Genomic DNA, 26,493 nt, shown 5'->3' on the forward strand with positions numbered 1-26,493 from the left:
GTCTTTTTCACCAGGCAGCTTTGCAGTCATTCTTCCCCAAGATCGTAGCAGTGCATGGGGTTGTGATGAAAGTGCAGGATCCAGCACTTGGCCTTGTTAAACCTTGTACAACTGACCTCAGCCCACTGACCCAGCCTGTCCAGATCCCTCTGCAGAAAATTCCTGCCCTCAAGAAGACCAATACTCCTGCCCAATTTGGCATAGTCTGCAAACTTACTGAGTGTGCACTAAATCACCCCACCCAGATCATTGATAAAGATACTAAACAAGACTGGCTCCAACACTGAGCTCCAGCAAAAAATGCTCGTGACTGGATGCCAACTGGATTTAACTCTGTTCACCACAACTCTCTGGACTTGGTCACCCAGCCAGTTTTAACCCAGTGAAGTACGCTTGTCTAAAACATGAGCCACCAGCTTCTCTAGGAGAATTCTATAGGAGAATTTAAAAAAAAACTGTTTGGTTATTTAGGCAATTGTTTCTTGTTTCTAATATCAAAAAGCTGCCCCTAGACTAGAAAAAATAATTTAATCCCTGAAAGTTCTCCTGCTCAAGGATGTATCTTATAAGTTCACTTAATATCAGTAATAACTCACTCACATGCAGAAAAACTGGGGGTCTGAATCAAGCCTTGTCAAATCAATCAAGAGACTCCTACTGGTTTCAAGAGGAAGCACATATCAGTCCTTCCCAGCTAAGTAGATTAGTTCTCCCTAATGAGTTTTGACTACCCCAGGCTCTGCTGATTACTATAAATAGCCAGCAATGCTTATACAACATAGGTAGGATAGGCAGCTGTGGAGCATGTACAGAAGATTAATACCAAGTAAGTCCCTAAGGCAGAAGCATCACAGCACAAGTCATTATCAAAAGAAAGAAGAGGGGCTGTGCTTGTCAGCCAATGTACAGCAATCAAAAAGCACCACCAGATACAGAATTTCCAGAAAGATTTTTCTGGAAAAACTGTCACCATGCGGTCTTGGTGCACAAGTGTCTGAGTTTTACTTGGGCAGCTTCTACATTCCAACAGTGGAAATAACTGGCAAAGGCAACTTGTGAGCACCTGGAGTTACAGACTGAGCTTGTGGATGTCTCCCCAGAATGTGAGTACTGGCACAAAACAGAACTCGTGTCTATTGCTATAGTGAGCAGTATCCATTACGTTTATTTGTGGAATAGCTAAGAGAGCAAATTAAACACTTGTTTTTGAGTGCACAGACAAGAGAACATGCAGTCCCTTCCTTTCTGGAGTGATTTTAGCAATTGTTGCTTATCTAAGCACCTACAGCATCTGAATAAAATGCTGACTCATCAATGTTCTTTGCAACATCTGAAATCTTTCTCTACTCCTTTATTTCGAATTACTGGCTCGGTCACCTAAGAGTTTACAGGGTTTCATTTTACTATGTCTTTTACTGGTGGTATGGTAAAATTCTGAAGTGCAAGCAATGCATGGAAAGATACAATTGTGCCAAGAAATCAGCCTTCATTTTACCAGACTACATTGTAGCAGACTACATATTCCTGCAAAATGCTGAGTACGGCAGTGGGGACACGTGTGCCTTTTAAGGTGACTAGTAAAGAACTTAAGTTCTCTACTTACCACCAAACTGAATTATGACACTGACGTTTTTACACAGTATGTGGAAAAAAAAAAAAAAAGCACTCCTTTTCCATGAAATGAAAGTGCAAAGCCCTGCAAGTGCAGGAGTATCTCACCTAAGAATGGAAGATGTGATCTGTTTGTGCCTGCATATATGTTTAATTCGCTAACTGAAGACCACGGGGCTTGCAGCTCTGGCAGGATGATCCGTTATTAAAGTTTGTACTTCCTAGACTGCAGAGAGCTGTTGGGCAGTCTGTCAGAGTATTGTCTGATACATCTAAACCTCCCACTGAGAGTTAATGAATGCTGTTTCTGAAGAACCCTATTTCCTTAATTTCCCCTTGCAGTTCTTCTTCAGCATGCCTGGCAGCTCACTCTAACCCACTGCAGGGCACTGACTGCTGGAGGTTTGCACGGCCAGCGCAGTGGCAGGTGAAGGAACCCAAAGCGCACTCAGACTTCAAACTTCACCCCAACCTGAGGTTCTTTGCATGACTACTAAAGCAAACTTTCTGTACGAGTGAAGCATTAATACCCCCTTCAATATGTTCTATGTGCTTCAGTTTGCTCTATTGCAGAGAAGCAGAGGGATGCTGTATTTTGCAGTCCTCTAAGGATTTTAAAGGGCTCTCAGTGCAGTCATGCTGCTTTTCTCTAAAATCAATTGCTTTTATAATGGCACTTGTCTAGGCATAAGAAGCCAAGCTCCATCCCAAGAGTTCTCGATTTGCCAGGCAAATATCAAAGATTTAATGGAAAGTAGAATTTGCCTTTAGCTATTTACTGGCTATGTCAGTAATCAGAATTCAATATTTATGAAGATATAACAATACTTTCAACATATCATGCTGACATTTTCTCTGGAAACACATTCTTTGCCACTCCAGGCAGCTATTTCAAAATCGATATGCCCCTGGAAGATGAGAAATTTTTTAGTGCTGCACATTATCAAACAAGAAATGTTTTGCATAACATTGTACATTCACAGAACTAGACAATTTTCTTGAAAGAAAATATTAACTATTTCCTTTGATTCTGACCCTAGACTCCTTCTAGCAGCAATTACATCATCTAGCAGAATAAATACTGGCAGAAGGCTCCAGCAGAGCAAAACCAGCCATGTTGCTTGGCATGGAATGTCCACGTGTTATTGGAGAATATGCACCGGTACTTACGGAAAAATAGGTGGTTAAGCATTACAGGCTTAGGAACAGAGGCCCAGGGGTGATAGATGAGAGGAGAGCAGTGGAGGCTCTGTGTGCATTCCTTCTCTCTCACCTGTCACCCCTACAGCCCTTTGTCTTACATTGCTCCTGTGCCTATTATTGCTACCTGAACACAGCAACTAACACTGACCAGAGAAGTCACAGGTGTTTCTCTTACAGAGGACAGGTAGGTGTCCTGGCCAGACACCCCAGGCCTTATTCACAGAGCCAGTGTTGAATTTAACCAGCTTTCTAGTAGCACAAGCTCACTGCCTGCTGCTTCCTCCTTACAGTCAAGGAAGAACAGTGTGATTTACAGCTCCTGTTTCCAATTAGGTTAATCTTGTCCCCAGATCTCTAATTATTTGATTTACTTTCGTATTGGGGAAAAAGTGAATTGAGTCCTAAGATGACATATCACAGCACTGGCTTGCTGAGATTTATCAGTGTGGGTTTACAAGAGACTGCTGGTAGCCACTCCTCTCTCTTTGTGTCAAAATCAGCAGCCAAAGGAAAAGTCATTGCCTGTCACATCATTGCAAATGGACTGGGCATATCTATGATTGGCTGCTGCAACATCGTGTTTTCAGACTTTGTTTTATAGCACAGAAGTCTGAATTAGCTTGAGCTCTCTCACACAGTTTTAGTGGCATTTTATCAGTGCACACTCTGTGAGTCCTCTCGGAAAATAAATGTCACCAGCTCAGTGAAACGCTACCAAGATGATTCCAAAGTGCACACATTCAGGTTGTCAGACCTAACAGGGACATTCACAGCAGAAAAGCCAAGTATCTCAGTGAAGTACCTGAACTAGAGGGCTGATTACATCAGCCTCAAAACAACAGTGAGATTGGCTGCTAAAATAGTCAACACAACCCAGGGATCAATCTAACAGCCCAAAATTCAGTGGAAGCCTTGCTGTAGACTAAGAAGAAGGAGAAGCAAACCTATTTTTATATCTGCTTAACATTTTAAAATCAGAGAGCATTAATCTGTATCTCAGAAGTCCATATTGATGGCTACTCATGCACTCAACTGTATAAAATAAAATCATTAAGTGGCAACGAAGGTTGTCATTGTAGAATTGCCATCATAGAATTATTTAGGTTGGTGAAGACCTTTAAAATCATCAAGTCCAACCATTATCAATGACGATAAGTCCAACTTGTTATAATTTATCAGCTATGTGACTGATATAATTATTTAACAAGAGGACAATATTCATTCTCTATCAGATTCTGAGATTCCTTTCATTCCTACTTGGTGATGTCACAGCAAAATTTAGAATCAGAATAAATCCAAATCACTCCGTGAATTCAGTAGGAAAAAGAACACCAGCAACCAGGCCTAATACACTGGGCTTCCTTTAGTATTCATGTCTTCAGACAGCAAGGATATTACACAAAAATCAGCCAGATGAATGCTTCAAGTGGCTATGAATTAGAGAAGATCCCTTCCTCTATGAGTACTTCCAGGATGTTAAAAAAAAAAAAAAAAGAATTTGTGATTATTTTAAGTACATGTCATTATTTGAATACAATCACATTTTAAAGGCCAGATGTCTGCATATCTGTACCTATGTAGGTATCTAGAGCCTAGGTGACTGCTTAGCACCTCTAAAAAAGTTTCTCTTTGACAGGATGTCTGAAACATGCTTAGCAGTCTTCCTATAAATATTGGCTTTCATTAGTTATATTTACATTGCACAAGACAAGAACACAAGTAGAAAATTGGTATTCAATCATGAAGATTTTAAAAGGCAAGAACTGCATTCAACATTGATCAAAAATGTTTGTAATAAGCAAACAATGTCCTCCCCACCAGAGTTAGGGAAGTGTGTTCCCTCCGTGCTCTTTGGGTTGAAGGCAACTTCTCTATACAATTTCCCATTTCTTTATACAAACACACTTCCTATTACACAGCACAGTAGGGTGTATTTTATCAGTGCTAAATAGGCAATGAGCAAGGAGATAAAGGCTCAGGCACTGCCCCAAAGCCTATCTTGTCTAAGGGGCAGAGAGCAGATCATCTATCATCACGCAACACAAGTCACACAAAATATTAGGCATCACACCCACCGCTACAGCTTAGGTTTTTCCGGTTGTTTTTGAGGTCACTCTGCTTCCATGCTACAGATTAGAAAAGCAGCCTGAGTGGCACCATATAGGTGGTCAAAGACAATTGTCCTTCTTCACAGAGAAATTCTTCTCCCAAGTATTAACACAACCACAGATGTCCACAAAAAATCCTGGATGCTACTGTGAGAACTGATGCAGTCATTCCTTTCACTCCAAAACATCCTGAAAGGACAGAGTGGACTAGAAAGATTGGTCAGCAGAGCTTGAAAACAGTGGAAATCTATTGAAAAGGAGGATAGAGAAGGTTTTTGCCAAGGAACATATTATTCATGGATCCCGATCACATTGTGCCAAATCTTCCACCCCTGCTCACCCCTAGCTTACAGGGAGATGGAAGGGCTGCAATTAGAAACAAAGCCCCTTATGGGAATTATGTCTGAGGAAGCTGGGGGGTTGGCTGAGCGAGTCTGCTTCGTTGCATTTCTAGATCATTAACTTCTTTGCTTGTAGCTCTCACTTTCAGACTCACTGCACATAGCAATTTTGGCTTCCATAATTTCTCTTATAATTTACTGGCTGGTCAGAGACAGTCGCAGGGTGGGAAACCTCAGTGGAAAGCACATCTTCATAACAGGCTGTGACACTGGACTTGGAAACTCACTGGCTAAATGGCTTGACAAAAGGGGATTTTGTGTCATTGCTGCATGTGCCACAGAAAAAGGAAGCCAAGAGCTACAGTCCTGCTCCTCACTCTTGCTGAAGACAGTGAACCTGAACTTAGCTGACTCCAACAGCATTGCCAGAGCTGTACTGTTTGTGACAGAAGAGACAGCTGGTAAGGGTAAGTGGCAAGGTGATTTCCCAGAAAAAATATTCAATATAACCAAATCTGGTCTAGCTTGAAGTTCTAGTGCCTCTCCACTCTCCACAAATGCATTTTTCGTCTTACTGATTAAGCACATTCACAAGTCAGTTCTGTCATTTGTCAGTTCAAAGAGATTCTCTCCAGGAATGCTTTTGGGCTTCACCTCACTTTCACCAACAGGTTCCCTAAAATTCCAGTTGCTCAGTTGATTAAAACCAAATCATCCCCAAGTGTGTTTTTCAGATTTTTTTGGGGGCAGGTAAAGAATCTCAAAAAGAGCTGTCTTGACAATAAAACCAGCCCACCCAATTAGAAATCGCTGGGGCAGGGCTTCTTCAGCACTCCTGTGCTAAGTGGCAGAGTGATTTGCATGGCTGAATAAGTCCAATTTTTGTAATGCACACAGAAACTATTGCACTGACCATAACTGTTAAGCACTTGCTGTTTCAGCCAGTTTTCTTAGAGTTGTTACATAGGTAACTCTCACTACTGCCATCGTACACCTCCGAGCATGTTTCTAAAAGAGGAAGAGTTTGTCCTTGGATGCCTGTGAGTAGAGTTAAAAAGACTTAAGTGTTGGGTTTGGTTAAGGGTGATAAAAAGATCTGTGTGGTAAATATATTCAACTATAGCAATATGTTTCTTTTTCAGCACTGACAGCTGAGACTAGATGTTGTTAAGGGCTGCCAAAGGCAATCACAGCACTGTAACTACCAGGTATAACACAGTTATACCAAATATTCAATAGGTTTCTTAATTAATTAACTACTTAAAGCAGGAAACCACATATCTTCTACCAGTAGGACTTTCTCCTCAAAGCTTGTAAAACACCGTTGGCCTCATCATGAAGGTTCCATTCTATTCTTGAATGCAGTGATTGAGGGCAAGGACAACATAATTATTAGCACTTACCTCCTCTGGCAGGCCCCTGCTTCCAGCTTGTGAAAAAGCATAAATTCCTGGTCGGGGTAACCACTGCTAAGGCTGTCGCTTCAGTCTGAGAAATTCTTTGTGGAGGCCGAGTGCTGGACTTTCAGCCTCTCCCTTCAAGGACTGGCTGTCCTCAGCAAACTCTTGGAAGCGTCACTATTTATCTAAAGTCCCTCAAGTAATTTATAAGGTAGTAAAGCAGTATTATCAACACACAGGGTTAAGCTAATATTTTTAAAAGCACTGACTAATTCCACGTGTCTTCTTCAAGTCTTTAGACCCCAACCCAGAAAAATCAGTCTCTCCACTTTTATGTAGAGAATTTGAATTCTACTTTCATAAGAACGTAAGTGTATATTAAGAAGCGCCCATACTTGAGTGGATCTGGATAATAATGCTCAGCATAGTGGTCCGTATCTCCAGCTGAAATAGTTTTCCTGTAATTCATGGTCTTTTAGAGTCATTGCCTAAGGTCTTCAGCAAATTTTGCCAGGTATACAGAGCAGATCTTAACAAGCAAACCCCAGACAACAGTATTCATTTCACTGATGTTTTTGCAGACTGTGTGCTTGGTTCCCAATGCTACATATGAAACTCTGGGGTGCAATATTGCCCCATGCTGAAATAAATGTTTTTGTAATCCTCTTAGGGCTTTTTGGCTTGGTGAGCAATGCTGAAGGACCAGCAGCAGCAGCAGCACCTACTGACTGGCTGAAGACTGAAGACTTCCGCTCGGTGCTGGATGTTAGTCTGCTGGGATTGATTGAAATCACGCTCAAGCTCCTGCCACTTCTGAAAAAAGCTGAGGGAAGAGTAGTCAATCTAATTAATGCCAGAGGCCTCATGGCTTTTGTAGGGGGTGGCTACAGCCTGTCCAAATGGGGCATGGAAGCTTTCTCTGACACCTTACGGTGAGTAGCTAGGAATAGATGTATGAATCCACGAAAAGACTCCAGAGGTGCTGGGGAGGGGTGACTGTATGTTTGCCCCTCTTATTTTCTCTCTGGAAGTCTTGCCTAGAAGGGATGCCCGTCACATGTTTGGGCTTTCAGCCTCCAGTACTACAAACAGACTAACTAGGAAACTGCATTGGGAAATCTTCATATCCTGGCAACGTGGCTAGCATGCACCTTTGGGGCACATGAATCCACTGCATACACAAAAGTAAATCAACAGCATAGCCTGATCAGACACTCAGAGTTTCCCAGGCAAGAAGTATTTAGTTGTATTTGCCCACTTACAACCCTTTTTGTTTTGTTTTAATGCTCCACAACAATCTGAGCTGGGCAATTCCAGGCAGCAACCGTATTAGCAAAGGTACTTCTGAAAACCAAGCTGAGCCAGTTGTGTTGTACTGCCTTGAGAAGGCTAAGGCCTAGCCCAGCAAGGATTAGAAAAGTTGGTAGCAAACCATTGTGAATGCTTATATAAAGAAAGTGTATGCCCCAAGAAAATATAATATAAACTAACAGCCAATGTACATGTGGTCCATTCCTTTGCACACTTTGGAACACAACTGCCTGGCTCTTTTGAGTTGCTCAGTAAGACAAATACACTGTTTTCAGCCCAAAGGAACAGGGCTGCAACTCAAAATTACATAGAGGGCACCACGCAACCAGAAAACACACTGACTTCTATTATACTAACATTTAATCACTTAAACTTAGCCATTTAATCATACAATGGAGAATACAATTCTAATCCAATTGAAAAGTTTTGCTCACTTTTGCTCTGTCCCAGGCCCTTTAATAATCTCTTTCTCCTGGAAACCAAAATGATGCAACAGTATTTGAAATAGTCAAAAGTTGTACTTTCATAATACATGGCTAAGTTACAGGTGGGCTGCTCCATCCTTTAAAAGCACTAGTCCAACATAAAACAGAAAGCTGTGAATACACTCAACACTTTTTTTCCCCTCCGTTATTTGCCTGCTGCGCTTTCACAGGACAGACACACTGCTATGAAGCTAATTTGAACGTCTCAAAAATATTCTGAATTTTAAAGATAAGAATCAAAGTCTCAAATGTTCATTTATGTGCCAGACTTTCAACTTACTTATGCTTAGCGGTTACGCTCTGACGGTCATGGATGGTCACTTTTTTTTTTCTTCTAGAAGAGAGATGCAGCACTTTGGAGTGAAAGTAAGCATTGTTGAGCATGGCTTCTTTAAGGCAGGAGTAGTTAATTCAGATGTCATCAAGAGAAATCTGTTAAGACTTTGGAACAGACTGACTCCTGAGATCAAGGATTCCTACGGAGAAAAATACTTTGTTGAATGTAAGTAGAAAAGGGACTGAAAGCTTGCGGGGGATATTATCAACATATATAAATACCTGAAGCAAGGCTGCAAAGACAACAGAGCCAGGTTCTCTTCAGTGGTGCCCAGGGACAGGACCCAAGGCAACGGGCACACATTGAAACAATCCTGCTGAACTTTTTTCTGTGAGGGTGACTGAGTACTGGCATGGGTAGCCTGGGGAGGTTGTGGAGTCTCCATCCTTGGAGATATTCATAAGCTCTCTGGACACAGTCCTGGGCAGCCTGCTACAGGTGACACACAGGGAGGTTGGACCAGAGGTCTCTTCCAACACCAACCAACCTCCGATTCTATGAATGTTTGCTGGACTTACGAACATTTGTTAAGAGCCCATTGCTGACTGTCCTGGACTATGTGTATGTTTGGTGTGGCCCCCGCTATTAGTTCCCATACGGGTCGGTGAGCTGTGATGTCATGCTACCATCTATAGTCCCTCCATACTTAGATATACAATGCCCAGCGGGAACGAATTGCTATGACCATATGCTCAGTTTATTTGAGAAGTTGTACTGTGTCACATTGCACTTACTGCAGGGAATATCTGGCTCACAAGAAGGGCCAGAGAGGTTTACTGTTTGCCAGGCTCTTGAGTGTTCTGCAGCCTTGCTGGTCTCTGCTCTGCTGTGGCTATGCTGCTCTCAGTACTTGAGCTAGCAGTTTAGAGTAAGGCTGAAGCTGTAGCCAAACCTTTGAATATAAAGAATCCTCTCACAGAGAATGTTGCATCTAAATGGTCTCAGGTTTATTTTCTTCTTTGCAGATACTAAAGCTCAAAGATCATCAGTGAAAAGGCTGTGTGACTCTGATATTTCTAAGGTCGTAAAATGCACGGAACATGCCCTGATAGCAAAGTACCCCAGGACACGATACAGAGCTGGATGGGATGCAAAGTTCTTTTGGCTGTTCCTCTCCTATGCCCCAAGCTGTTTATCTGACATGCTGCTATGTATGACACTTCCAGCTCCAGCAGCGAGTAAGAGAACAGTTCCTGGAGTCCTAATTAACATTTAGTATTAAACCAGTATCAGCTCTGTGCAAATAAATATTATTCCTGTCAAAACCAGAAAACCAGACATCCTTTTCTTTACCAGTTATTAGACTGCTTAAATTCCTTTCAGAAGACACTTTCTCCAAAGCCCAACCCCCATCCCTCCTTACCTGGAATTTCTGAGTTTGCAGATAGGCTTGTAAAGGTAGCATGTTTTTGAAGGTCATTGTTTACACTCAGAAATGATACCTCTACAGTACTTGCATCCATAAAACTTTCACCTAATAATCTGCTTAATACTACCCATGCAATAAAAGAAATTTAAGTAAGAAAAATTACATCACTAAAATAATGTTTTTCAAGTAGACATCAACCTATAAGCCTGCTAGCGAACTTGATATGGCCTTTCAGAACACACATCTTATACACATACCTTATAGAATGTAATTAGATTTAGTCATCTATTTCATGGGAGGTTTGTTCATGGGAGTTGCTAAACTTCACAAGCTTCTGAACACAAGACATGAAATCAAATAATAACAATGCCCAGCTATTGCAACATATTCCAAAAATTACAGTTGCAGTATTTGACATATAATCTCCTGATTATTCAACTGTGTAGAGATAAAACACGAGCTATTTTACAGATATGCAATTACAAGGAAAATCAAAACTACATTATACTGTTACTATGCAGAGTGTCGACTTATACTTTTCTTCCTAGTATCAGTATAGTTTACAAGGACATTATTAAAAATAACATGCATTCACAATTATTTCATCCTCAGTGTGCTTTACAAGTTAAAGGGATGATTATTTCACTCATTAGATGAAACAGGTCATTAGTGTATCTACTGACAACCATTTTGACAGTACAAAAAGTGTGTTAAGAATGGTAAAATGTTAGTTGAGGTTACTGTGCCTCCTGTACACTATTTCTATCTGTTAAGCTGCTAGCCAGAGGCTCACAAACCGGTGTTCCTGGAGACATTAAAATTGAAGGGGTAAAGGTTTTATTTGCTAAAGAGCTACACTGGTGATTAATCATTAATGTGCAATTCAATTCAGCTCACAAAAAATACCATGTGCAGGTCAGAACTCCAAATGCAAGAAAAGGAGCTTCAGCACTTGTGTCTATGAGATGGAGGGGTGGGGGGTGTTACATGCAGAAGAAAGGGACAGAATGTATGAAGTGTTCAGTAGCCTTTAAGTATTTCACTGAGATTCCATTGTCTGGCAAATGGCTTCAAGAATAAATTTATTTTACTTCATTTCATGATAAATACTTGCAGAGAGATAGTTCTCTCTATGTGGCCTGACAGTTCTAAAAAGAGTGTACATGGAAAAACTTAATGGTATGAAATTTGTCAGCTGTATAAGCAATGGATTACAGAGCAGTGCTGAGATCTCTAAAAATCAGCCTTCTTTGAGAGAGAATGAGTCCAGAATTCAAGAATCCAAGCAGGGACTATCCTCATATGGAGAAAAGAGTACAAATTAAAATAATGAAGCTAGGAACAGAAACTAAAGCTTCTGTTGACCAAAGTACCAAAAGTTAAACTGCCCATAATCAGAAGGGTACACTGCAGTATGTGACTGAGAGGAAGAGGCCCAGCTCAAGCTTAGGAATCCTTCACCACTTGGTATGTTAAACAGCCAAATCTATATACTACCTACCTACACAGCATTTCAGGGATGGTTTTCTTCCACATCTGAATAGTTAGAGGTCTCTCCGATACATATGGCATATTAGCAGTTTTCTCCAAAACTGGTTCCAAATATTTCTGTTGACGAAGACTATTCACAAAAATGAAGCTACTTTTTCTCGTGATATGCAGCTGGAGGCGAGTCTTGTGGAAACGTTAGCTCTGCCTTCTCGCTTTAAAAAAAGATTATCAATACTTTCCTTAAGAACAATAACCTGTCTTTTAAAGAAACCCTTTCTCATAGCCTTACAGGTGTGTGTGCTGTGACCAAGATACTAAGGAATTTTCTACATTAAAGCACTTAGATATGACAGTTAATTGAACTAAGGTTTTAATTGCTTATGCCCATACTACCTTGATAGTCGGTCTCTTACAATCAATAACAAGAGCTTCCTGTCTCGTGGGCCAGCTTATTTAATGTGTGTAATAGGGCAGTTTTCACAACTTCAGTGATATGACCTCAGTGATGTTGTATCAAGAACTTCAGACAGTTGTGTGAAGCAATAAGCATTACTCTTATTTGATTTTATCTAAAGCACTGTTTTCGTCTCAGAGTTCACCGAACCCTCCACAACTGAAAAAAAGTACATAGAGTCTTGACACAAATTATGGAATAAGGATGTGATAAAATAATATTTATTAGATTTATTCAGCAGCAGCATTTTCCAGTTGTATTTTCTAATCAAAGTACATTACAAAGTAATTATAAGCATTCTAATAAGAAATAGTATATATCTTGAGAACTCAGATATAAAACAATCAAATAGCAGAAGTCTCAATGATTATAACTTTAGGAATCTTTAAATTATAAGAGTAGCTAGCCAGGAAGGCTGAATAACATGTTCCTGCAATGGTACTCAGAGTTTTCTCAAATGGTTCATGTTATGGAAACTACATTGACTAATTAATAGAAAAGCTAATAAGATATACAGTATTTTCTGATGGAAGGTTATACAAAGACTGCATTAGTACAAATTGTTTCCCTTTCTATTCATGTCCACCTCAGGAAATAAATAGTCAATAAAATTAAATTTTCACATTAAAAAACCTGAATAATTTCTTAAATGAACCAATATCTTTTGTATTTTGCTGTTTAGAAATAAGCTGTTAAAGAAATCTAGCTACTTCATTTAATAGTACAAATTACTTCGAGACTCCAGCCAAGAACAGAGCTATTCCATTGATGAACAGGAGAAAAATCTCATTAAATTAAGTATTTGTGGCACTAAATTCTAAATATAACAGATCTTTTTAAGGATACTATTAATGGAATGGTGTTAACTGGAACCTAGATAAAAATTACATGTCTTACGGATTGAGAAGAAATAATTTTATCTCAGGCAGCTAAAATATTGCAAGAACAACATTTTGCACAGGTCACTATTCAGCATAATGATGCTGCATTGACTCTTCCATCTTTTGTTTAACACAAGATAAACAGACACACCCATTTTTACATACAGTAGTATATAAAAAAGGTGATAAAGATGCCCATAGCACCAGTCAAACTCTTAAAAGGTGCTGTTATAAACATATACTCTAAAGATCCTGTAAATTGGTAATGTTCCTATATTCGCCTTGTTTGGTTCTTTTTCACTTTAAGCATTTATATAATTCATTTATCCCTACAGATACGACCAATTCCATATAGATTTCTACTAGCAACACCACTGAACAAGATAATCTTTCAAAAATTTACAAATGTACAATATATTTATAACATTACTTTCAGACAGCTTCAGTGCAAAGATATACATATAGTACATCATGAAAATTGTTCATAAAAATAGAAATTGGCATTTGTCAAAAAAACAAGGCATAGTTTCAACATACATCCAGCCATTGGCTAAGAGATGTATGTATTTTTATAAAGCATTTGAATGTGAACCTTACTTTTCTGTTTATAAAAAATATATGTGCAAATGGATGTGTCTAATTTTCCCTAAATCGGTTACCTAGTTATACCACAGAGTCCTCTTTAACAAGACTGGCGGTGTCTTTAAATGTGTCCTCTGTTGCTGTATAAGCTAGTGGTTGGTCTCTCTTCAGAGTAATCTTGGGAGGCAGTGAAGGAGAAGGAGTAGGGACATTTTCCGTGTTCTGTTGCTGGTCCTTTTCCATCTGAAACAATAATGACAAACCCCATGTTTACCTTCCAATATACAAAATATTCAACCTTAACTTTCAGAAACATTAAATAGATATCCAAGTATTTTGCTAAAGTCAAGTATCATGGTATAAGTTAATTCTTCAAATCACCACCAGTAAAAAAAAATAAATGCTAATTTCACATCAGATGGTACAGCTGAGTAAATGCGCTACTACAAACCCACTCCACACACTGAGACTTCTATTTTAACACTTAAGGCCAGGATAAGATTGACACGTCTGTATGCACATACTTCAATGCAGATAACATTGGCACTAGGACAGTTTACAAATCGCCACATTCATTAGTGTGGGGGAAACAAGTCCCTGGCTTCCTGAAATCTCTCTCTCACCTTGTTCAAGCATTAGAAACCTAAAATGGTCACAAAAGGCAGCTAGTTCTAGTTACCTCACTGTGAAACTGAGGTTCTTGAGCCAATTAGGCCATCTGGAAATTTTGAACTGTAAGATGAAAAGGGCTGGAATTACTGGCTCAAGTCAGTGGAACTCCCAACCTTCATACCCAAGCCAGGGGAGAATTCCTCCAGCACACATACCGCCCGCTGGCACATCATCTTAATTGAACTGTCTCATCCAACTGTATGGATGAAAAAAATAGGCTGATGTAGAGACAGGGCTGCAGTATGCAGAGCTATTGAATTTTTGTGCAGTGCCCAAGTGAGGGCTGAGAAGGCAGAAATAGACACTTCACTCCTAGTGCAGTATAACAGCCTCCACTGGTGCTGGGTCCCTGAGGCATACGAGAACGCACCAGTAAGGTGAAGCCAGCACCTGAGACTGCAGGGCAGGAGCAGACCACAGTGACTGGGATGGGAAAGTAGAGATGTGAGCAATGGAGCAGTGCCACCTGAGCTGAATGCCCGCTGAACACCTCATTCTGCACAAGACACTAGAACTTTTCTTAAAATCACTTCAGTCCTACTTTGACGTGCACTGGAATTCCTGTGCTGCTTCACTCAGCAGCAGATCTACTCACAGCCTTTATCCTATAAAAGCAAGAACAAAGTCCAGCAGTACATTAACTGAAAAATAGATCCATGCAATGTCAAGCAATACCTCCGCATATATCGGGTTTTCAAAATTAGTATTTTGTTTCATTTTTCTCTTGAAGAAACTCCACTTTGATTCCTGAAACACAAAAAGTATTACAACTTTACACATTTTTTCACAACTTCTCTGGAAACTGACATTACTGTTCTTAGATTTCCCTTGCGCTGACTGCTAACCCAGTGATTTCAACTGGATGTTCTTACATTACTAAGTTGTAATTTTAAGCATGGAATCCAATATTCTCTCCTGCTAGATAACCACTTATGGCTGTTTTACCTAAAGCAGTACTCATGAGGCCAGGCCAGAAGGCAATAAAAGTGACTAAATTAACTCATACAAAGCCTATCACTCCAGACAAATAGGTCGAAGTGGAGAAAAATGGTCTTGAAAGCAACACAAGAGAAATTACTGAGGACATGGGACTACAACAGGCTCACAAACCTGCTATTTCATAGATCATCATCAGTGCTTTTTAGTGCACAATGCCTGAAAACAGTGCTGTAAACAAGGCACCATCAGCTCATTCCGATCGATTTCAAGACATAAAAACATATCTTCCATGAATCGTGAATAATCTAGATGAGACAACACTTTGATCTTGACTGCTAAAATGTCCTGCAAGAACACATAGGACAAGGGTCTCAAATGTCCTTGCCTGTACTTCTAAATATTGATAAAATAACAAATAAAGGTGAAAAAAATGATGCCACTACACTGACTGTCTTATTTCAATTTTCTGTACCACCACTCCCTGGGGTTATCACTGTTTTAAACCAAAATCTAATTTTTCTTGGGTTTTCTTTTCATATTTGGCATTTTATTTGCATATCTTTCATATCCAATCTGTTCACTTCAAAATAACTGGGTGGCCTACGAAAAAGAGGGGATTTAATCCAAATAAATCCTTCCTGCATCCTCTGGGCAATTGTGTGCTTACAGTTCTTTTCTCTTATCAAACTCTTCCTGACCAGCTCTTGTAAATCTTGTAAATATGGTTCAGTTAGTTTGACTTGATGTAGATTATATGGTATTATTTAATTTAAAGATAATTGAAAGTATATTGCAGCTTGACTAACAATTCAATTTCTCTGATTTGGAGCACAAAAACAAGGCAGCCTTCAAGCATTTCTTTGCCCTACCTGAGGTGCATCTGTACTTGGAGGGGGTTCCTTCGGATTAACAGATATCTCAGAGGCATATACAGGATTTTCAAAATTTTCATTTTCCTCACTACCAGCTGCTGCTACCTGTAGGAGAAGGAAAATCAATGTTCTTCAAAGAAAAGAAGGTCCTAAAGGAAAATCAAAGTCGAAAGTGAAGTTTAAGTTCCTCTCACCTGTGTTGGCCGAGCAACTGTAACCGCAGTGGCTGTGCTGGCTCCACCATCTCTGGTTGCATACATCGGATTTTCAAATGTGATTGGCTGTTTCGCTGACTCCACCACAAAGTTTTCATTCTATGAAAGAAAAACAAACCAAAACCAATTGCAGTGCAATAAACACAAGCATATTGCTAGGAATTAGTTTATACTCCAATTCTTCATCTCACCAAACAATGCATGTTTACCTTCACGTAGGTTTAGATAAAATCCAGCATCTGTTAAAATCATAACTTTAGTTTGCCATCCATTATTTTACTCCCTGACTTCATGGCCTGGACCATTATTGTTCCAATATTGCCCCATTTCCTAGCTGGACAAAATACTCTCACATTTCATTAACTAGCTCGAAGTATTTTATGGTGATGATAAATTACTCTCACAAATCACACCTTCAATAGGGAAGAGATATCAAATGAAACATAATCCAGAAATAAACATTTCATTTTAGAGACTTCAAAATTACATACAAATTAATAAGCACTATCTGAAATGTAAGAGAATGGGATTCATTCATTTTGTCCCAGTAGAAATACAAAAGCCCTCAGAAACTTCCTTCTTACAATATTTTCATTTGCCTACTTATTCTCCATTCATATTTTGCCATGAATATGCCAAAATAGAGAAGTGAGTAATCAATTTAATTTCTACCATATAAATCTTGAGAATAAAGTGACATTAATTTGAAGAACAGTCTGCATTTGTCCTTACCCCAATTTACAAAAATCTATTCCAGAAATTATCAATCAATGTTCACTTCTTTATCCAGAACATATTTATCATCTCACTTTTTTTTTCTTTAACATAAAAGATTTCTCTCTGTCAGCTAAAATGACATTAGAAGAACACAATTTAAAAATACTATTTTGGAAAAAAACCCTTACCATTTGCATTGCTCTGTCTATAGCAGCGTCTCCTCCAAAGCCAGAGACTCCTATGTCCATACTCACATCTGCTCCAGATCGGAAAGTTACCCCACTGCCATTTTCAGTAGATTTTACAAGGCTGCTTAAACTACCAAAAAAAAGCCAACAAAAAAACCCAAACAAACAAACAAACAAACAAAAAGAGAGAGAGAACAGATTATGCAAAACAGACTGTTCTTCTAGATTGTTCTTCTAAGCATAATTATCAGTTAGAATTTTTGCTGTCTATAAGCAAGCTAGTAATGGCACCAGTATTCCTGCAGTAGTTCAACAGGTTTTGGTAACCAAAAGTAGCCCCTTCAGAATGATCTCATCTGCTTTTATATGTGCTCATGTAGACATCGAATTAACTCCATGAATTACAATTCCCCCAAATTTACTTGACTACTCTTCCTTCAGTGTTGATTTACAGACAAATACATGAATCCACTCAGTTATTCAAACTCATTGAAACTGATTTAAAAAAAATGTAGCTGAAATGGCATACAAATTTGTGGATACAATTCGAACAACACCTATACTAAAGATGTTTATGCATGCAAATCATGAAGATACCTACAAGATACTGTTTTCATATAAGCAAATGCTCAATCTGCATACAGAATTACGGCAACAAGTGTGCATTAGATTTGTATGAGAAATATTGGAAATGGGCTGAAAGAACACTTTCGGGCTCAAAATAACAGGAGCAGTGAAAGATAGTAGTGAGCAGCCAAACAGAGGACTTTCTGCACAGAACTCTGAGCATGCAACTCCCAAAAAACATGCAACTACAAATCCACTGAAGAGTTAACCTTTGAGTTCTTTTTATCAAACTTCCCTAAGTTGAAGGAAGACAAAAGCATTAAAATAATCAATTTGGGTGTCCTCATCGGAGCTGGCTTGTACTAAAACTCTTGCCTACACTGGTGCATCGTGCACACGCTTTACCAGTTGCCCCCCAGATGACAGGTGATTTCATTAAAATAAAACCATAAATCTTAGCTATTATTCTTGCACATGGACAAGTCCCAGTTAAAGGCTAACAGCAAATCTGTAGCCTGAGTTAATTCTGCAGTAAAGATACGAGTTAACAGTTTAAAGAGGGCTGAGCAATGGCAGCACCAAGGCATAGACTAAGGCAGAAATGAAAACTGTGAATCAAGCCTCACAGACAAAAACCTGACATCTCCATCTCACATGGCCTCATAACTTATGTAAGTATTGTTGAACAGTAAAGTTCATGTCAGTGTACTAAAATTTCTACTTGTCCACTATCTGATGATGTAGAAAATTTCTGTTCAGGAAAGCAAGAATCAGGGAATTCCAGTGAGCCACCTGCAAATCTCTTACAAACTTTGTCCTGCAGGATTATTCTGCACAAAAATTTTACCCCAATGTAACTACATCAAGTCATAAATAAATTTAATTAGTTCAGTATAATCCTCCACTGAGGAAGCAGTTGTAGCTACATCCACAGTATTTATTACAATGATTTAATAACACTGATTTAAGAGCAATTACTGTGAAACTGGTGTTAAGACTATAAACATGCAGCTTTATGCCTTTAAAAACACATAATTTGCTTAAAGCTAAAAACCTTTGAAGCATCATATTCTTTTTTTAATTAATTTAAAATAATTTTAAAATATTTTTCTTTATCTTCCCTTGATTTAAAACATCAAATATTTTATTTCACATATTTATTTCACATTATATTTCACAAAGCTGGTTTCCACTGTCAGGAGAGCAGGAACCTACAAAAAAACCTGTATTTTTCAGGCACTGGAAAGAGATATAAGTTCACTAGACAGGCCCCATATTATATTAAAACAGATGAATACAGTTTTGCAGATGAGCTCAGCCTTTCAATGCAAAATAAGATCTCTTTGCCAGAATCATCTTCAGACAAAGCTTTATAAAAAATTAAAAGATATATAACTATGGTCTTTTTTGTCTTTTTGAACTGAATAGTGAGTTCCAGATCTGGTAAACAGTCTTCTATATTGCTTATTATTTAAAAGTTTATTTAGAATGTAGAAGAATTTTACAATAGTCCTTCGTCATAAAATAATGATATCTATGATATTACTTGGAATCAAAAATCCACTAGAATTGCTGCAACACAGCACTTGCCATATTCCAACAGAATGGGCACACAAACTGGGTTTTTCAGAAATACTTAGGAAGAAACATACATTTTTCAGCACAAAGACATTCCAGCTATGAAAGCCTTCAAAACATACCTTGGTAGTTTCGGAAGCGCTGGTAAGAGGGAGCCTGTTCGTCTGTAGTTAAAAAAGCCTCCAACTGCCAACACTCCAATTATTATGATTAGTATGATTGTCAGCAACACTGCTACTGCTGCTATCAAAGACAGAAGAATAAGCAAACATTCAAGCAAGCATAGTTCAGTCTAAAAAAGAGCCCAGAGAATTATAAGCTTGGGTCTGAACAGGTATCACAGTGAGGTATTATACTTTCTTTAGCTCAAAATATCAAGTGCAATATATACTTGAAGCTTACTTGTTCCAGGAGGCACTCCCTTTGACAATCCTATTTCACAATAATTCCCAGTGTAGCCATAAGAACACCTGTAAATGTAAGAAGTATCACTGGCTTTTATTAAACCTAAGGTCTCATCTTTATTATTATATTCAGTAATATGTACCTACATGCCATATATTTTAACTCCATGCTCACTAATTATGTTTCACCGACTATAAATATAGTTGTCTGCTACCTTCATTTAATTAAAAGTGCAAATAAAAAGTGCTGAGTCAGAACAGAAAATTAGTCACTGAAGTCAAAAGATTTGGTTTCAGCAGAGCCTCAGTGGCACCTACTGGCTGTTTTAAGCTATGTTTACTGAGCATTACTTCGTTGTTACAATTTTTTGGTATAGTCTTTTACTAGAATCTTCAGAGGTTTGCCTTTCTGTTTTTTTGCGGTGGTTTTGTTTGTTTGCTTGTTTCCCAAACTGATGCATTTACGTTCCTTAGTTGCTGATATTTTTATGCATATATCTGTTATTCAGTAATTGTTACAAACACACTAGTGCAGATGTATGACATCTTCTGAAGCATCTCCAATACAGGTCAAAGAGCTCAACTGTTTTGTGAGACTAAATCAGCGCAATCTGACCCGCAACTACCCTAACAACCTACTGACTTACTTGCATTTCGGAAGACCACTTTCATCTATATAGCACGTTCCTCCATACATGCATCTGCATGCTGGTGGCATTGTGGGAGGGGATTCAATAGCTGCAAAATTGAAAAGCCACATATGTACTCAAGACATCTTCAACACAGAAATAGTACCATTCAGTATTTTATTCATCTCTACAAAATTTGCTTATGGAAATTCACACTCTACTTTTCAGAAGCTTTGCTTTTAATAGCACATTTGTTGCTCTTGTATTTACTTTTTCTGCCAAATAAGCTTATTTTAATTGAAGTAAAACCAGTTCTTGGAAAATAATGACTTAGTAAAAGTAGGCTTAGATAACTCGAAAGCTGTCTGTCCCATCGCTTTATTTGGCCTGTGTAATGCAGACCACCACCACTCTTCAAACACTTCCATTCAGAACACAGCAATACTTTATCTCCTTTGCTCAGATTCTTCCATCCAACCTGCTGGGAGTTGCACAGAGAGGGCCAAACCGTGATGCATTTACTTATGAAGAAAAGCAGTGGATGGAAATGTGCATACAGGAGAGTCCTCAAAACTCTTATACATCCTGACAGTGAGAGAGAGAGAAACATGACATTCTCGGAGTTTTCTGTCAGTGCAGAGCACCAAACAGTGCAGCAGCCTGTCGCTCATCACACCAGTGTCTCAGCTGCGCTCCAGGAGCCGCGAGGTGCCCGAGGGGCAGGGCTGCCTGAGCTGGCCCAAACACAGACCTACAAAGGTTCTGGTATTATTCTAATGCTGAGGCAAGCGAAAAAAAAAAAAAAAGGAATGACATTTCTCAAAGTTATATCAGCCTTCAGGAAGATCTCAGGACAAGCTGCCAGCAAAGCACAGCTCACATAGAAAAAGCTCTGGATCTTAGACATCGTTATAGACTTTAAGTTAAAGATGGAATTTTGACAGTCTGTCTTACACTGGTAAGTTAGATCATAATACTTTTGTCATAAAAGTCTATCAGCCAGAGGTAGAGGAAGTCTGTTGCTACAACGTTCCTTAGAGGTAAAACTCCCTTCAAGTAAATGAGATACAGAAAGGTGAAATGCAAAGGTCTTATAGGCTGTGTTTCTCAGTAGCTGCAATATGGGGAAAGGACCAAATAAACCAAATGTATACACAAAAGCTGTTTGTTCCATACATCAAACAGTTCACTGGCTAAAAAATTTTCTTAAAGCAAAGATAAAAAATGATGTTTGAAAATGGAGACAGTACTATGTATCTTATTTGCTGTCTCCTCCTTTTTCTCCAAATAAGGTCAAGTTTTCTTAGTTCCTGGACATTTTAGGTAAACAAGTTTCAGCAAAGAATGAGAAATGCAGTGTCCTCAGAGCAATCAATAGCAAATAGAAAATGCAATCAAAAGCGTTACTGATCCCTAATCTAAACATGCATTGTATGCTTTCATTCACTATTACATCATATTACTAGCTCTTCTTTCTACAGCTCACATCAGTAGTAAAAATTGCATTACAATTGGCAATAGTAAAAAGCATTACAATTATTAAAAACAATTATTAAGACAATGTATTTTAGATGTAAGGCAGTGTAAAAAAATAATACATTTCATATTTTAATGCAAAAAGAAGAGAATTCAGAGAAGATTGACCATAGAAAAAGTGCCAGGCATAACGTTATAAAGCATAATTTATTAGAGATATGTTGCAAGGACAAGTACAAGGACATCTGGCTACCACCCACATCACCGTAAGCTAAGAATGCAGACTCTCAGCTAACAGAAATCCTGCAGTGGTATGCTCTTTCTTCTCAGGAAACACTGAGCAATTCTATTCCATTTGCACTCCTGGAAGCACTGTGGGGGCTCTGCTGCAATGCAACAGCCAAGCACTGCATTTAGTGCTTAGAAGGCTTTCCAGCATACAATAATTATCTAGAAGTGACCTCTGTTCACACTGTGAGTTTGTTAGCTTTGTTTCAAGTTTCTATTGTATTCTATTATACTCATCCAACAATACCGTGTACAGAATTGTAAACATAATTGTAAGTCATAATTTGTCAGAAATACTCTAGTTCTGAAATCAATGCATTTGAAAAAAATAAAATAAATTATTTTGGAATTTCAAAACAAAAATTAGAAACTGTGACCAGTTTTGCAGCTGGGTCTGGACTGGTTGAAGTGATACATCCATATCCCGTTTACAAATGACATGCAAAGAGATTAAAGGAAATGCACAAGATGACTACAAATCAGTGATGGCGGATAATAAAAGCCAGATGTCCTGACTTATATCCATTATATCAGCTAGCTATTTCCTCCATATTTCTAATTCAGTAGTGCATTTGCATTCCTAAAGAAAATATTCCTTTGCTTTCATTTCCAGTTTGACAAATTATTGTACCTGCATCGCACTCTGTGCTGCTGCCTTCAATGAATCGAGTCCCTTGAGGACAAGTGCAGGTGTACCCTCCTGGTCTCAGCAAGCAGAGGTGGCTGCAGACATCTTTACAAGGATTAGGCACTGGTAAACAAAAGCGATAAAGACAGCTGAAGAAGCAAGGCAGCACATTCCTGAGGTAAGATAGGGCAATTCCCTAGTCAGCAGAATATCTTAGTATCACACCCCAAAAATTTAAACAAGTCTAGATCTATTTTCTTAAAACAACCGATGCCTAAATACCATATTTATATCAAAATCTTCTCTCTGCTTTTTCTTACATTCTTAAGGGAAAGACTGTGGCTGTTGGGAGCCAGCATAGCAACAAGAAGAAATTGAGCATCTCCAAGCAACGTGGAGCTTTCAAAGAGGGCTATGCTGGATGTTCCTACAGACATCCTCCCCTGTCATTACTTGGATATGTTATAGCTGAAATATCCCCCTTTGAAGCCAGCACTTTGTATGTTACCAGGATAAATTCATACTGTGGCTGCCACCTTTATGACAACTCCATGATGGAGGAGAAGAGAAAGGACAGGGTCATAACTTAGAACCAACAGACTCTAAAAAGCAGTTTGCGGTATTACACTGTTGATTTCACTTTGGTATGCAGAAAATACTTGCCAGACTCTATTCCATTTTTATGTTTTCGGAAGTGAATATTGTCACATAACAACAGAAGCATTATCAGAAGATTACTAAGCTCTTCGAAGACATAAATACCAACTTCAGCCCCATAGCAAGGAATGGCTCAGCAGGATGCCCATTACCTACCTGACTGGTTGTATCTATGCTGGTGATATATGCGCACTTGAGTAAGCCAAGGATTTACAGTCAGCACTTTCACTTTTTCTCCACTTCCAAATTTATCTTTCTTCCAGACTTCTCCTCGTTCTTTAGCTATCCAATATAAATGACCTTCAAAGACATCAAGGCTGTATGGACTGCCTGCTTCTCAAAAGAATCAAACAATAGACTGTCAGCAAGCAAATCTCTAGCAGAAGTGGTAAAACTGCTGTTCTTCAGCTTAAATATCATCTAATCCTTCAATTTTAACACATTTGTAGCTATACATGCATATCCTCATGTACCTGATCACTTCATGCCATTGTACCCACAGACTGCCTAATAATACACATAGAAAAGCAAGAATCCAATTTTACACATTGTCCCCCACTGGGGTCATGTAAATTACCCTGGGAAAGTCTTGTTACCAGGCATCATGAGCTCTGAGCTTCGTGTGCCATTTATCCCTGTATAAAGGAGAATTTACCACCAAGTCTTACTCTTTGAAAAGCAGACGAAACTAGCCCCACTTGTGAGGCCTAAGTGCTTGCTAGAATAAATCTTGTAGTACAATTTATGTAATAGTAACCAAGTTCTTACCTCCATGTAATACTACAGTTCTGTCTGTCCCATCAGGTCTGATGGATTCAATAATATTTTCTTTAGAATCACTCCAATAGATCCTATCGTTGTTCAAATAATCAATAGAAAGACCTGTTGGCCAGCCAAGGTCTTCAGATACCAGAGTTTGTCTTTGTTGTCCATCCATCCAGGCACATTCAATCTTTGGCTGCCTTCCCCAGTCAGTCCAATACATGAACCTGAAAGGACAGAATCAGAATTTAATATAGTTCAGAATTTGGGAATTTGGTTACCATGACTATCCTTTGGAGTTTCAAAGGTCAGCTGGGGAACATAAAGCTGTTCAACGAACTACATTTTGCAGATGTCATCAGGGAAGTCACTGAACAAACCTGTTTGAAGTACAGAAAAAAAATACTGAAAGAAGAATGTTTGCATCTTGTGTCCTGATTTGGAGAGAGAGTGGTTTAAATGGCAATTTCTCATTCCCAGTGGAAGAAAATTGACTGTAAACACTGAACATCCAACAGTTACAATAAAGCTGCAGAGCTCAGGTGACCTCAGGGAGCCATGCTGCTTTACTCCAGTGAAGAGAAGCTTGTATCGTGGTACCTAGTGATCCACCACATAATACAAGATGTAGCAAGCATAGCTGTTGAATGTTCCAGCGCATTTACATTGCTGTTCACTGTGAAGGAGGCTACGTCTCTATTGCTTGGAGCTGGTAAAGAGACATTCGCATCATTCCTCTGTTTCAGTAGTAACAGTGAAATTTGGTGGGCACACAATACTGTAGGAAGGGCATTTTTATTTGACCTACCTGGTGGGGCCACCAACATTAGCACCAGTATGAAATCTAATCCTAGAATACTTTCCCATGTACACAAATTTCCTAACATTAGAAAAGGGAGACTGCAGAAAGAATTCCCTCAGCCTTTCTTGTAAAGTTTACCATTACTGGGTTCTTTGGTATTGAACAGCAGTGAAAATAATTCTGGGAAGTTCTGTAGTACTTACCCACGTTTTGGATTGACAGCAATAGCTGCTGGTTGATCCAGTAGAGAAAAGATAAGCCATTTTCTGTACCGTCCATCTAATTTTGCCACCTCTATGCGATTAGTCCCTGCATCAGTCCAGTAAAGATGTCTGAATTACATAAAACACAAAACATTCCAAAAGTAAATCATTTATACTTGAGAGAGGAATAATAAATCCCGTAAGTATTTCATAGGATGCAACACCTAACATAGCATACATGAGTCTAGATAATGAAACCTACATATTGGGCTCCAATCTGGCATAAGTCTTTTCCCAGTCTTTGCCTACTCATACAACAGTTTTTTGAATCACCGTGGGGAAAAAAAAAAAATCTCTGTTGTCACAAACACAATTTAGAGTTAAGTGCTACTTAGCTGCAATCCAGATCTTAGGCCCCTTACAATCATATTTTGATTTAGGACATTGATTTAAGGTAAAGCATTCATCCACTTAGTTGATAACCACATGACAGAGGGGAAGCAGATAGCTAACTTTCTTCTTCTATTTTTCAGCTTTCCAGAAACATCATGCTTTACTATGATCTTCTTCACCCTACTGACTGCATTACCAGGACCATTCGAAATTTGTCAACAGGGTTCAGAACATTGGCTCATCTCTATAAGCACTGTCCATTCAGCTTCAAACATAATCCTGGCTACATTTCATAGTGTTTATCTACAAGCATGAGGATCTTCTCAACATCACACCAAATGAACTACAACTATGCCTGTCCACCACATCCTTTAACAGTTACATTGCAAAAAAGAAATGACACCATCGAAATCGGAGTCAAACTCCCAAAAGTCATGCCCAGCTTTCTCCCAGCTTTTCTCCAATGGAGGCAAAAAAGCAGTGATCTCATGATTTCTAGAATTAAGTTAAAGTAAATTGGCATGTTTTAGCCTAAAAATATCCACAATCAACAAGAGGGAGAAAAAAACCTTCAACACAATTACAAGAAAGTAACCTTTTTTCTGAGAAAGTACAAATATTCAGACTTGGGAGCTGCTGCTTCTTTGGGATTATCTCATAAAGCACAGGGCTGGCAAGAAAGGATTAAAGATAAAAGACAAACTCCATTACAGACTTGGGGGGGGATCCTTAAAACAGTACAGCTTACCTGATTGCCTGAAGAAGAATCCATCTGACATAAAAGTTAGTGTATTATCACTTTACTAATACACACCAATATGCCAGATGTGGAGGAATGCAAGTTTCCTCAAAGAATACATGATCATAGAATCATAGAAAGTTTGGGTTGGAAGGGACCTTTAAAGGTCATCTAGTCCAATGCTGTAAGCA

The 26,493-nt window shown here is 38.8% G+C and overlaps 2 protein-coding genes across 6 annotated transcripts in view; one reads left to right on the forward strand and one right to left on the reverse strand.

The window, feature by feature from the left end:
* The first annotated feature begins 799 nt into the window (after positions 1–799).
* LOC104054621 (retinol dehydrogenase 7) lies at positions 800–13,377 on the forward strand. Its single transcript, XM_054070478.1, has 5 exons — positions 800–1,103; positions 5,400–5,730; positions 7,334–7,595; positions 8,798–8,961; positions 9,762–13,377. The coding sequence occupies exons 1-5, from the start codon at positions 1,089–1,091 to the stop codon at positions 10,010–10,012; spliced, it is 1,023 nt and encodes a 340-aa protein (XP_053926453.1). The 5' UTR covers positions 800–1,088; the 3' UTR covers positions 10,013–13,377.
* Positions 13,378–13,527: 150 nt separating this feature from the next.
* The window catches only part of LRP2 (LDL receptor related protein 2), a 128,265-nt gene continuing 115,299 nt past the window's right edge, over positions 13,528–26,493 (reverse strand). For 2 of the 5 annotated variants that reach the window (XM_054070468.1, XM_054070465.1), the window contains 12 exons: positions 25,171–25,299; positions 24,172–24,392; positions 23,560–23,736; positions 22,750–22,869; positions 20,373–20,463; positions 19,724–19,791; positions 19,444–19,564; positions 17,177–17,306; positions 16,251–16,370; positions 16,054–16,161; positions 14,921–14,992; positions 13,528–13,816 (listed from right to left, as the gene is read on the reverse strand). In XM_054070468.1, coding sequence (XP_053926443.1) covers positions 13,655–13,816; positions 14,921–14,992; positions 16,054–16,161; positions 16,251–16,370; positions 17,177–17,306; positions 19,444–19,564; positions 19,724–19,791; positions 20,373–20,463; positions 22,750–22,869; positions 23,560–23,736; positions 24,172–24,392; positions 25,171–25,299 — 1,519 coding nt within the window. In that variant the 3' untranslated portion in view covers positions 13,528–13,654. The remainder of the gene's footprint in view (positions 13,817–14,920; positions 14,993–16,053; positions 16,162–16,250; positions 16,371–17,176; positions 17,307–19,443; positions 19,565–19,723; positions 19,792–20,372; positions 20,464–22,749; positions 22,870–23,559; positions 23,737–24,171; positions 24,393–25,170; positions 25,300–26,493) is intronic. The other 3 variants (XM_054070466.1, XM_009555564.2, XM_054070467.1) reach the window with 2 other exon arrangements.

This window comes from Cuculus canorus, chromosome 6 (genome assembly GCF_017976375.1).
Source record: "Cuculus canorus isolate bCucCan1 chromosome 6, bCucCan1.pri, whole genome shotgun sequence".
NCBI classification, from domain to species: Eukaryota; Metazoa; Chordata; class Aves; order Cuculiformes; family Cuculidae; genus Cuculus; species Cuculus canorus.